Below are 13,131 nucleotides of genomic sequence, written 5' to 3' on the forward strand. Positions count from 1 at the left end.
TATCTTTAATTCATGTAATATTTTCTATATACTCCTCCTTTTACATACACACACATCTGAGCACACACACGCACACCTCCCCTTTATTTTACCTCTAACATTCTGAGCCAGATACAAAAAGCAAAGATACCATCAATTCTTTTATTATCAAATTGCTACTTGAAACTATGTTAAAGTGTTTATTAATATCTTAGCATTTGCACAGAGGTTTTATTTTATCCGTTCATTTAAAATTAAAGTGATTTTTCTATTTTTAATATACTGTTAAAAATTGAGAAGACAAAACAATTCCTTTTTGTGCAATTAAGATGGTAACCAAGTGATGCCAAATTTACTTTATGTAATTATCATCCTTTTTGTAAATTGGGGCTATATTTTTTCAAAAATTATCTGATATTGCATCTACCACTCAAGTGCACATATGGAATATATAGATTTGGAGACATTAAAGTCAGCTGTACTTTCGTCTTCTCTTCCTATTTAAAAATGATATTTCTATCTCCATGTACTAATTTTAAGTGGGTTATTTTAAGAGTGCAAACACATCTTTCACTTTCTTAAATATAAACACTAAAGTTGTGCTTATAATACTTGCTAAATGGCTTTCAACTGGAACTGAACAGATCCATTCCAAATATAAATTAAATATCTGAAGAAAATGATTGTTTTGTTATTGTGCAATATAAAGCTCTATGTGTCTGGCAGAGAACTAAAACTGTTTTGGATGATCTGCTCTGAATTTCTGCTTATTCCCAGGTGTTCCTTAGCATATACTGAATACATTGCAGCACGGGGTTAAAATGAAAGTGCCTTTTACCTCCTGGGGCTATACTACAAAGATGAACCTACTTCTATTTTAGGAATAAGCAGTGAACCAGAGAACTATGAATGTGAAACCATCACAATTGATGCAAAAATAGTTAGTTAAAAAGATTAAATTACAATGTATATTATTTGGGTTACTGCTAGCCTAGCTTCACCTTTAATACATTTTGAGAGAGAAATATTTCTTATATCCTTACACATTATACATATAGGCAGTGTTCGCTCAAATTCTTTTATTGTGGGTTGTTTTAATTAATGAAATAAAAATACAAAATTAGAGGCAAGGGAAATCTTTTGGAATTTTCCCCTGACCTGATTTCTATTTAAAAAACCAACACAGACATATCCCATTTTGACACTTTTTGTTTCACCTAACCACAATGATAAAAGAACAGACTCTGGTCATAAAGTTTTGTGTCTCAGTGTTTTACACAGAGACATAGTTCTTAAGTTTATATCTTGTTTTGTAAATGTTTAATATTCCTATTCTATATTGTGTTATGTAGGAACATATTTAATTAAAAAACTATCATGACATTGCATTTGCTATACATATTTTAATTGCAAACTCAGCTTTAAATCATAAAAGGTGCCCTGTTAAAAAGAAAATTAAAACGGAAGTGTCTCTTCAGAAGAATGTGCATTTCAACCAGTACCAATAGAAAACAAGATCCTAGAATGAACTCATGTTAAACAATTATTTCTATTAGAAACAGTTACATAGGAAATATTCTTGAGAAAAATATTTAAAGTAAGGAAACACTTGCAAAAGTTGTAGAGTCACTACTGACTCCCATCTTATTTAAAGGTGGAAAGCTTTTGTTCTGCCCCTTAGCAATTAGAAATTATACATTCTTATGACTTTTTTTAAGCTTTGCAAATTGTTTATTTTCTTCATTGTAAATGGTTCAATTCTAAATGTAAGCATTCCTTATAATTCCTTGATGACATCTGAATATGAACAATGACATGAATTGGCTACAACCATTTGAAATTAAGATACTGTTACTATAATGCAAGAACACTTAACTCTGCCCACACGGGGATGGCAATAGTAACTGGGAATATAACAGTACCTTTCTGCCCTCTGTCAGCCAGCAACAAGTACTCCCTTGCATCAAAGATGCTGCACAGATCTTAGTGCAGGTCCACTGGACTGTATGAATAAGAGTGCTGATTTCGAGTTGTGCTGGGCACAGATAAAATGGCAGCATTGGTTAGGGAGGGCTAAGATATTGTTGCACTCCCAGTTTTATTGCCATCTTCATCCAGGAAGGTTGTGTGGGAAGTGTTACCGTAACACTGTAATTCATGGTTTTCCATAGTTTATATTTTGTTTTTTTCCGGAAATGCTAATCTTCTTGTAAGAGATATGCAAAGGGTTTTTAAGTTGGTGAATGGGTTGCTTACAGAACTTCTCACTCACAGAGCCCTTCCTTGAGCAGCCTGAGCCAGAGCAATTTCCCTAAACCTCTGGTCTCAGTGCTGTGCAGTTGCGGCCCGCACTAAGAAAGCCTGCTTATCCTCAGCTTCCACTCAGAGCTGAGTGCTTGTGGCATGCACTGAGCAAGTCTATTCCTAACCCCCTAATCTAGTTTCAGCACTGTGTGCCCATGGCATACACTGAGCATTCCTGTTTTCAGTTACCACTTCAGTTCCTGTGCTGTGTGCCTGCTTCTGGAGCACTCAGAAAATTAAAACCAGACCATCTGGGGAAAGGATTTTATTTTGGGAATTCTTGGCCAGATGATCCTTAATTTGCAACCCACAATCTATTCTGGACTCTGATGTGGCATAGCTATTTTCAAGGCAATCTACTTACACACATGATTTTAGAACACTTTGAAAAGAAAGATGTAGGGGAGCTGTATCACGGGAATGCTTGGACCAAATAATCCCAATTTTTCACTAGTGTCTTTACCCTGGTCTCTCTCTTGGCAAAGAAATGTCCAGGCCAATCAGGCTCTGCATGTGCATTCTAGAGCATTTTGATAATTAAAAGTAGGTCACGAGTGGGCCTTTATATTAGAAACTCCCTGACTAAATGATCCCACAAAGTCTAACCTGGATCTTGATGTAGCATAGCTATTTCCAAGGCAATCTGCATATGCAGGTGCATTTTGAAGCATTCTGAAAAATAAAAGCCTGTCATTTCGGAAACCTGAGACCAAATTACTCAAATTTATCCCACAAACTGTATCCAAGGTCTTCAACTGGCATACCAAATTCCAAGTTGATCTGACTTAGCCTGTGAATTTTAGAGCTCTTTTGAAAAAGTGCCATGAAACTGGCATGGTGTTCCACCCTTGCAGCTTTGCCTGCACTCCTTATCTTCCTCTCGTCAGTGATACATGGAACCACACTACAATCAACTCATTTTGGGAGAGAAGGGAATTGAGGGTGTGTGTGTATCTTGTAAATACCTTAATCAAGCCACTCCAAGACTGCACTACTACCTCTTACCTGGGTCCCTCTACTGACAATGCAATGTTCAAGCTGATCTGGCTCTGCATGTGCATTTTAAAGCACTTTATTAAAAAGCAGGTCATGATTGGAAGGCAATTTTAAAATGAGAAACCCCTAACCAAAACATACCTAATTTACTCCAAAAACAAATTTCAATCTAAACTGAATGTGCCTACGAATTCTAGAGCACTTTTAAAAATGGACATGAAAATTACATGCTTTCCTGCATCTGTACAAGATCTGGTTTACGGCAGTTCAAGGCACAACCCTCTAGAACCAGAAAGAAAAATTAATATATTTTGAAATATTTCACTTTGCAGATGCTTCTTGGTGGTATTTTCTAGTTGAGATTAGAGGAAATATGCTGTGGATCCTTCTTATATTTCCCCCCCATATCTTTGGGCAAAAAATCATAAGAAACTGAAAATTTTAGAAGTTGATCATTTTTGGAAGGCTTTATCTCCCAACTTACTTGACCAAATGACCCCAAATTTGCACCACTAACTCTACCCCCAGCTTTAATGTGGCACAGCAATTTTCCGAGACAACCTGCATTGCGTATGTAATTTAGAGCTCTCTGAAATACTTTGAACAGAAAGCTCTGTTCAATCTTAACTATGGAATCACTACTGCTCTTCCGCAGTGTGCTTAACTTTAAGCATGTGCATAGTGCCACTGAAATCAGTGGATCTAAAAGTGTGCCTAGAGTTAAGTTCATGCTTAAGATATTTTTGCCTCTATCACAAAGTGTTGCTACATATGCAGATTTATAAAACCATAAAGTACACAATTAAAAGTTTTACTTCACCTCTCTTTTGTCTAAAGCAGCATATTCAGCTTCAATGCTTTCAGCTTCAGGATCCCGTGAGAATACCATTTGAGATTCCAGGTTGAGGGCCAAGTCTTTATGGTGCTGCTTCTCAGCACAGTCACAGGGTGTATCTTTATTTTCATTTTCCGCAAACAAGTCTCCACCATGTTTTACCAGAAGCTAAAAGCAAAAATCAAAAGTCAACACCTATCAATTACTGACTCTGAAAGATGTCTAACATTAATAAACAGGGATCAAATATGGACTAGTATGTAAAGTATACAAAGGGAAGCTTGCATAATTGCAAAGGGATTACAGAATACATTCTTTATTAAGAAATTACAGTATCAGAGGTGGAAGCCAAACTTGACCAGCTAAATGGGACTAAATCGGGCGGACCGGATGATCTTCATCCTAGAATATTGAAGGAGCTGGCGCGAGAAATTGCAAGCCCCTTGGCGATAATTTTTAATAAATCTGTAAACTCGGGGGTGGTACCAATGGACTGGAAAATAGCTAATGTGGTTCCTATTTTTAAGAAGGGGAAAAAAAGTGACCCGGGTAACTACAGGCCTGTTAGTTTAACTTCTGTAGTATGCAAGGTCTTGGAAAAAATTTTGAAGGAAAAAGTAGTTAAGGACCTTGAGGTGAATGGCAATTGGGACAAATTACAACATGGGTTTACGAAAGGCAGATCGTGCCAAACCAACTTGATCTCCTTCTTTGAGAAAGTAACAGACCTTCTAGATAAAGGAAATGCGGTGGATCTAATTTACCTCGATTTTAGTAAAGCGTTTGATACTGTGCCGCACGAGGAATTATTGGTTAAATTAGAGAAGATGGGGATCGATATGAAAATCCAGAGGTGGATAAAGAACTGGTTAAAGGGGAGACTGCAGCGGGTAGTACTGAAAGGTGAACTGTCGGGTTGGAGGGAGGTCACCAGTGGGGTTCCTCAAGGTTCGGTTTTGGGTCCGATTTTATTCAATCTATTCATTACTGACCTCGGAACCGAATGTAGGAGTGGGCTGATAAAGTTTGCGGATGACACAAAGTTGGGAGGTATTGCCAATTCGGAGAAGGATCGGGATATTCTGCAGGGAGACTTGGATGACCTTGTAAATTGGAGTAACAATAATAGGATGAGATTTAATAGTGAGAAGTGTAAGGTGATGCATTTAGGGATGACTAACAAGAATTTTAGTTATAAATTAGGGACGCATAGGTTGGAAGTGACGGAGGAGGAGAAGGACCTCGGAGTCCTGGTTGATCGCAGGATGACTGAGTCGGCAATGTGACGTGGCTGTGAAAAAAGCTAATGCGATTTTGGGATGCGTTAGGCGAGGTATTTCTAGTAGGGACAGGGAGGTGCTGCTTCCGTTATACAAGGCGCTGGTGAGACCTCATTTGGAGTACTGTGTGCAGTTCTGGTCTCCTATGTTTAAAAAGGATGAACTCAAACTGGAACGGGTACAGAGAAGGGCCACTAGGATGATCCGAGGAATGGAAAACCTTTCCTATGAAAGGAGACTCGAGGAGCTCGGTTTGTTTAGCCTAACCAAAAGAAGACTGAGGGGGGATATGATTGCTCTCTTTAAATATATCAAAGGGATTAATACCAAGGAGGGAGAGGAATTATTTCAGCTCAGTAGTAATGTGGACACGAGAACGAATGGATATAAACTGGCCGTGGGGAAGTTTAGGCTTGAAATTAGACGAAGGTTTCTAACCGTCAGAGGGGTGAAATTTTGGAACAGCCTTCCGAGGGAAACGGTGGGGGCGTAAGACCTCTCTGGCTTCAAGATTAGGCTTGATAAGTTTATGGAGGGAATGGTTTGAAGGGATAACGTGATTTTAGTCAATTAGGCATTAACGTGCCATCGCGGGTAAAATGAGGGTCCGGCTGTAGAATCTCGCCTGTATGCTCGGGGTTCTGCTGATCGCCATATTTGGGGTCGGGAAGGAATTTTCCTCCAGGGTAGATTGGCAGAGGCCCTGGAGGTTTTTCGCCTTCCTCCGCAGCATAGGGCAGGGGTCGCAGACTGGAAAATTCTGTTGTGGGTGGGTCAGCTTTTGTGGCCTGCATCATGCGGGAGGTCAGACTAGATGACCATATTGGTCCCTTCTGACCTTAAAGTCTATGAGTCTATGAGTCTAAATAAAGTTAAAACACGTTACAGAATGATTTCTAGTAATTTTGACTGGTACCTGGGCATCAAGTATGTCTTGGTTAGCCAGCTGTACTGCAGTTTAATTTTTAAATTAGCAAGTGATCACATCAGCAAATGGTAAATAAGCCCCACCCCACTTCTTGAAATTTTATAATGCAGCTTTTGTAAAATGCCTGTCACAAATCAAATTAAGAGAAAACTGATTAGCTTTGACATGGTGATAAAAGGTTGTTTTACCCTTCAAACTGGAAGAACGGTAGTATTTATCTTGAGAAATCTAAGGGGTGGAAAAGGAATCAAGATTACTTTCTCTAGCTCTGCCCTTGCATGAGCTCTCCACCCCTTTACACTCCTCATTGGCTTCCCTCCAAAAACATTACCAGAACCCAACATCTTCTCAATGGGAAACAAACCTTACAGTCACCAACTAGATTATCTCCCCTATTAGTCTCTTCTTCAGCATGGCGCCAATTTTGGCTATATATCAAAAAAACCACACCTCCATTTACCTTCCTCTGATGCTTTCATGCATGAGGTGGGTAGGGTAGGACCCAGCACTTAAGAGATCTGTGACACAGTCGGAGTGCAGACAATGGGGTGGTGGGTTCCCAGTACTGGGAGGCAGGTTGCATTGGCATGGACTATCACACATGAGTTGCAATATAATTATTTTTCTAAGAGGCAACAGACTCTCCCTTGTCTTCACTACAGCAGCCCCAGAAACTCCCTTTAAAACCAGGAAATAGCTAGTCAGGTATTTGCATAACAAAAAGTGCTCAGATATTGTTGATATAAGACACTAAATAAAAGACAACAGAACAGCTCCAGTGGTATAGCACACCTCAGTACAGGCCAATGAGCTAAGGATTAATATAGTATTATATGCTGTTTTAAACGTTAACATGTATGTGACACAGTAAAAAGTGATTTTTAAATGTTTAGTGCTCCAGCTTTAAAATATACCAACCGGAAATGCCATTTAGTATCTCTCAAACAGTATCACAAGGTTGATTGTTTAAAATTGCAAGGGCAACAAGTAAAAATCTCCTTCTTAAAATCACCATAATTTATGTTTCGTTACTTTCTCTTCAGAGACTAACCCTGTACAGCCCTTTAAGAACTACTAATGAAAAGCACTAGGTAAGAGCTAAGTATTATTATTATCATCATCATTACTTGTGGACTGGCAAACATAAGAACAAACTAAAATCTGTAGAAGAGTATGTTTTAGAGGACTTTAGAGTGGCTCACAACAGATAAAGGGCAACTTATTTAAATAAAAGCACAATGTATTCTTCACATTATCAATTTTGTTGCATATCTTGTTTCCTTTTTTTATGCTAGCCTTTCTTGCTGTGCTGCAATAAGTTTAGTGAATAGAATTCCATTTCTAATATCTCTAATAAATGTATGTCCTATCAAACTAAGCAGAATTACCAGATTGCTCCATCATTTAAAAAAAAAAATTCTTCCTCTAAGCAAGCAGTCTTTTATACCGGCAAAGTCAAAAGGCCTGGGTTTGGTGACCCAAACTTAAAAAGGTCATAGAGCAGTTTTAAAACTAAGGGCTGGGAGAAAGCCAACAGGTGCGGAGGAGCATGTGGTTTGGACAGAGACATCACTTAAGGTAGGATCTATTAATGGAAATTCTCTATGTCCTAGTAAGGAGGAGAGGATGGAAGGTGATAAAATACGGGTAGGATCTGATGAGAAACAGTCAAATGAAAAAAGAGTCCCATTCAATTACATCATGTCATGTCAGACAGCTAAAATATGGCAATTTTTTAAAGTGCTTATATACAAATGCTAGAAATCTAAATAATAAGATGGGTGAACTAGAGTGCCTCATATTAAATGAAGATATTGATATAAGAGGCATTACAGAAACTTGGTGGAATGAGGATAATCAATGTGACACAGTAATACCAGGGTACAAAACATATCAGGAGGACAGAACAGATAGTGTCACTCCTCCACCAGCACGACATGTGAAAGAAAGCACAGAATTAAATGAAGTAAAAATCTTAAATGAACCAAACTGTACCACAGAATTTTCACGGGCAGTAACTGCATGCTTGAATAATAAGAACATAGCAGTAGGGATATATTACCAACCACCTGACCAGGATGGCGATAGTGACTGTGAAGTGCTCAGGGAGATTAGAGAGGCTATAAAAATAAAAGACTCAGTAATAATGGGGGATTTCAACTATCCCCATATTGACTGGGTACATGTCATCTCAGGACAGGATGCAGAGATAAAGTTTCTTGACACCTTAAATGACTGCTTCCTGGAGCTGCTAGTCCTGGAACCCACAAGAGGAGAGTCAATTCCTGATTTAGTCCTAAGTGGAGCACAGGATCTGGTCCAAGAGGTGAATATAGCTGGGCCGCTTGGTAATAGTGACCATAATTAAATTTAACATCCCTATGGAGGGGAAAACACTACAGGAGCCAAATCTGGTAACATTTAATTTCAGAAAGGGGGACTACACAAAAATGAGGAAGTTAGTTCAACAGAAATTAAAAGATACGTTCCAAAAATGAAATTCCTGCAAGCTGCATGGAAACTATTTAAAGACACCATAATGGAGGCTCAACTTAAATGTACACTCCAAGTTAAAAAACATAGTGTAAGAACCAAAGAAGTGCCACCGTGGCTAAACAACAAAGTCAAAGAAGCAGTGAGAGGCAAAAAGGCATCCTTTAAAAAGTGGAAATTAATCCCAGTGAGGAAAATAGAAAGGAGCATAAACTCTGGGAAATGAAGTGTAAAAATATAATTAGGAAGCCCAAAAAAGAATTTGAAGAACAGCTGGCCAAAGAATCAAAAAGTAATAGCAAAAAAATGTTTAAGTACATAAGAAGCAGGAAGCCTGCTAAACAACCAGTGGGGCCACTGGACGATCAAGATGCTAAATGAACACTCAAGGATGATAAGGCCATTGCGGAGAAACTAAATGAAGGCTTTGCGTCCGTCTTCACAGCTGAGGATGTGAGGGAGATTCCCAAACTGGAGCCATTTTTAGGTGACAAATCTGAGGAACTGTCCCAGATTAAGATGTCATTAGAGGAGGTTTTGGAACAAATTGATAAATTAAACAGCAATAAATCACCAGGACCAGATGGTATTCCCCAAGAGTTCTGAAGAAACTCAAAGGTGAAATTGCAGAACTACTAACTGTGGTTTGCAATCTATCATTTAAATCAGCTTCTGTACCAAATGACTGGAGGATAGCTAATGTGACGCCAATTTTTAAAAAAGGCTCCAAAGGTGATCCCGGCAATTACAAGCCAGTAAGCCTGACTTCAGTACCAGGCAAACTTGTTGAAATTATAGTAAAGAACAGAATGATCAGACAAATAGATGAACATAATTTGTTGGGGAAGAGTCAACATGTTTTTTTTTAAATGGGAAATCATGCCTCACCAATCTACTAGAATTCTTTGAGGGGGTTAACAAGCATGTGGACAAGGGGGATCCAGTGGATATAGTGTACTTAGATTTTCAGAAAGCCTTTGACAAGGTCCATCACCAAAAGCTCTTAAGCAAAGTAAGCTGTCATGAGATAAGAGGGAAGGTCATCTTGTGGATCAGTAGCTGGTTAAAATAGGGAACAAATGGAGGAATAAACGGTCAGTTTTCAGAATGGAGAGAGGTAAATAGTGGTGTCTCCTAGGGGTCTGTACTGGGACCAGTACTATTCAACATATTCATAAATGATCTGGAAAAAGGTGTTAAACAGTGAAGTGGCCAAATTTGCAGATGATACAATACTACTCAAGATAGTTAAGTCCAAAGCAGACTGCGAAGAGCTAGAAAGGGATCTCACAAAACTGGGTGACTGGGCAACAAAATGGCAGATGAAATTCAACGTTGATAAATGCAAAGTAAAGCACATTGGAAAACAATCTCAACTATACTCATAAAATGACGGGGTCTAAATTAGCTGTTACCACTCAAGAAAGATCTTGGAGTCGTTGTGGATAGTTCTCTGAAATTATCCACTCAATGTGCAGCAGCAGTCAAAAAAGCGAACACAATGTTGGAAATTTTAAAGAAAGTGATGGATAATAAGACAGAAAATATCATATTGTCTCTATATAAATCCATGGTACGGCCACATCTTGAATACTGCATGCAGATCTGGTTGCCCTATCTCAAAAAAGATATATTAGAATTGGAAAAGGTTCAGAAAAGGGCAATAAAATGATTAGGGGTATGGAACAGCTTCCGTATGAGAAGAGATTAATAAGATTGGGACTTTTCAGCTTGGAGAAGAGATGACTAAGGAGGGATATGATAGAGATCTATAAAATCATGACTGATGTGAAGAAAGTAAATAAGGAAATGTTATTTATTCCTCTTAACAGGAGAACTAGGGGTCACCAAATAAAATGAATAGGCAGCAGGTTTAAAGCAAACATAAGGAAATGTTTCTTCACACGATGCACAGTCAACCTGTGGAACTCTTTGCCAGAGGATGTTGTGAAGGCCAAGACTATAACAGGGTTCAAAAAAGAACTAGATAAATTCATGGAGGATAGGTCTATCAATGGCTATTAGCCAGGATGGGCATGGATGGTGTCCGTAGCCTCTATTTGCCAGAAGCTGGGAATGAGCGATGGGATGGATCACTTGATGATTACCTGCACCTGGCATTGGCCACTGTCGGAAGACAGGATACTGGGCTAGATGGACCTTTGGTCTGACCCAGTATGGCCATTCTTATGTTCTGCACTTGACTCTGCCATTTTCATGCTGTGTGACCTTGGTTAAATTACTTAGGGCTTGATCCTGCACCAGCCAAGCAATGGGAGTTTTTCCATTGGCTTGAATAGGAGCAGGATAAAGATCTTATAACCCTTCCATGCCTCAGTTACCTAATTTATAAAACAAGAACACTGGTTACCTCACCTTTACAAAGGGATTTGAAATCTATGGATGAAAAGTATTATTATTATGATAGTAATAGTCGTCGTTGTCATAGTGGGGAGAAGCCCCAGTCATGGACCAGGCTAGGCGCTATACAGACACAGAACAAAAAGACAGTCCCTACGTCAAAGAGCTTACAGTCTAAATACTATGGAAGTGGTAAATATTCTTTATTAATTTGCACAGTCAACATCACAAATATTGCTGAGAGGTTTATCTTTCAACTGCATTTCTGAAAAATATTTTTCAGTTACTTTTAGTGTGACCAGATTATATTGTCTGAAGCCTGGGAATTAAGGTGGAGTTTGTAAAACAGGGGGCACAGTAGGTTTCTAAGAAGAAAAATTTACCTGCAACTTCAAGGCAGCCCGTCCCTGTAGACAACGTATGGAACAATATTAATATTTGACTTACAGAAACCAAACTGTTGGTTGGTATTAAACTGCATTTGTGGCCTCCACAAGGTAGAGTTATTTGGAATGAAAAATGAAAATGCAAAATATAAAACAAGGTAAGTGTTCTGAATTTTCTAGCATCTCATTATCAATAATGTGGTATGATAAAGCTAAAAGAAGATATGCAAATATATTTCTTACTTGTTTTGAATCCAAAAACAAATACTACTACTGATTTATCAATATGGCTGGATTATTTCTTTGTTAAATAGAGACTCCAATACCTGCAATTTTACAGTTCAGGCTTGTATTCATCCTAAGTTTTTGCTAGTAAAAAGTGAAGTTTATATGATAATTCAGCGAGTCTCCTTTTTGTGGAAAACATTAAAATTATGTTTCTTAAAAGAACCAAACAGTTAATCTTCCAAACAAGAGCAAGTCCCTAGATTCAAACCAATAAAAAAATATTTTTCCAGTGGTCTATATTTGTTTAGGGAAGCACTATAAAAAACACAAGCTTTATTTTGGGCAGATAAAACTTTAGAGACAGCAAAATTCTTTCTGAATCTAAAGAAGTCTTGCATGTTTTTGGCTTTGTTACAAGATTAACAAATTCCTGACACCTCTTTATGCTTAAAAATATTTATAAACCTAATGGGAGGGGAAGGATGAAGTCTCTTTGAAGCCATTATCTTTGAAACTCTTGGCAAACAGGGGAGATCCTGGCCGATTGGAAAAAGGCAAATATAGTGCCCATATTTTAAAAAGGGAAGGAGAATCCGGGGAACTACAGACCGGTCAGCCTCACCTCAGTCCCCGGAAAAATCATGGAGCAGGTCCTCAAGGAATCCATTTTGAAGCACTTGGAGGAGAGGAAGGTGATCAGGAACAGTCAACATGGATTCACCAAGGGCAAATGATGCTTGACCAACCTGATTGCCTTCTATGATGAGATAACTGGTTCTGTGGATATGGGGAAAGTGGTGGATGTGCTTTATTTTTGCCAGCACATTAAAAAAGTATGGATTGGATGAATGGACTATAAGGTGGATAGAAAGCTGGCTAGATCGTCGGGCTCAACAGATAGTGATCAATGGCTCAATGTCTAGTTGGCACCTGGTATCAAGCGGAGTGCCCCAGGGGTCTGTCCTGGGGCCGGTTTTGTTCAACATCTTCATTAATGATCTGGATGATGGGATGGATTGCACCCTCAGCAAGTTTGCGGATGACACTAAGCTGGGAGGAGAGGTAGATATGCTGGAGGGTAGGGATAGGGTCCAGAGTGACCTAGACAAATTGGAGGATTGGGCTAAAAGAAATCTGATGAGGTTCAACAAGTACAAAAGTGCCTGCACTTAAGATGGAAGAACCCCATGCACTGCTACAGGTTGGGGACCAACTGGCTAAGTGGCAGTTCTGCAGAAAAAGACCTGGGGATTACAGTGGACAAGAAGCTGGATATGAGTCAACAGCGTGCCCTTGTTGCCAAGAAGGCTAATGGCATATTGGCTGCATTAGTAGGAGCAT

The 13,131-nt window shown here is 38.8% G+C and overlaps 1 protein-coding gene across 1 annotated transcript in view; it reads right to left on the bottom strand.

The window, feature by feature from the left end:
- ANKIB1 (ankyrin repeat and IBR domain containing 1) overlaps positions 1 to 13,131 on the bottom strand; it is a 182,070-nt gene that overhangs the window by 73,688 nt on the left and 95,251 nt on the right. Inside the window, exon 4 of the mRNA XM_065398591.1 lies at positions 4,100 to 4,282. Coding sequence (XP_065254663.1) covers positions 4,100 to 4,282 — 183 coding nt within the window. The remainder of the gene's footprint in view (positions 1 to 4,099; positions 4,283 to 13,131) is intronic.

This window comes from Emys orbicularis, chromosome 2 (assembly GCF_028017835.1).
Source record: "Emys orbicularis isolate rEmyOrb1 chromosome 2, rEmyOrb1.hap1, whole genome shotgun sequence".
Classification (NCBI taxonomy): domain Eukaryota; kingdom Metazoa; phylum Chordata; order Testudines; family Emydidae; genus Emys; species Emys orbicularis.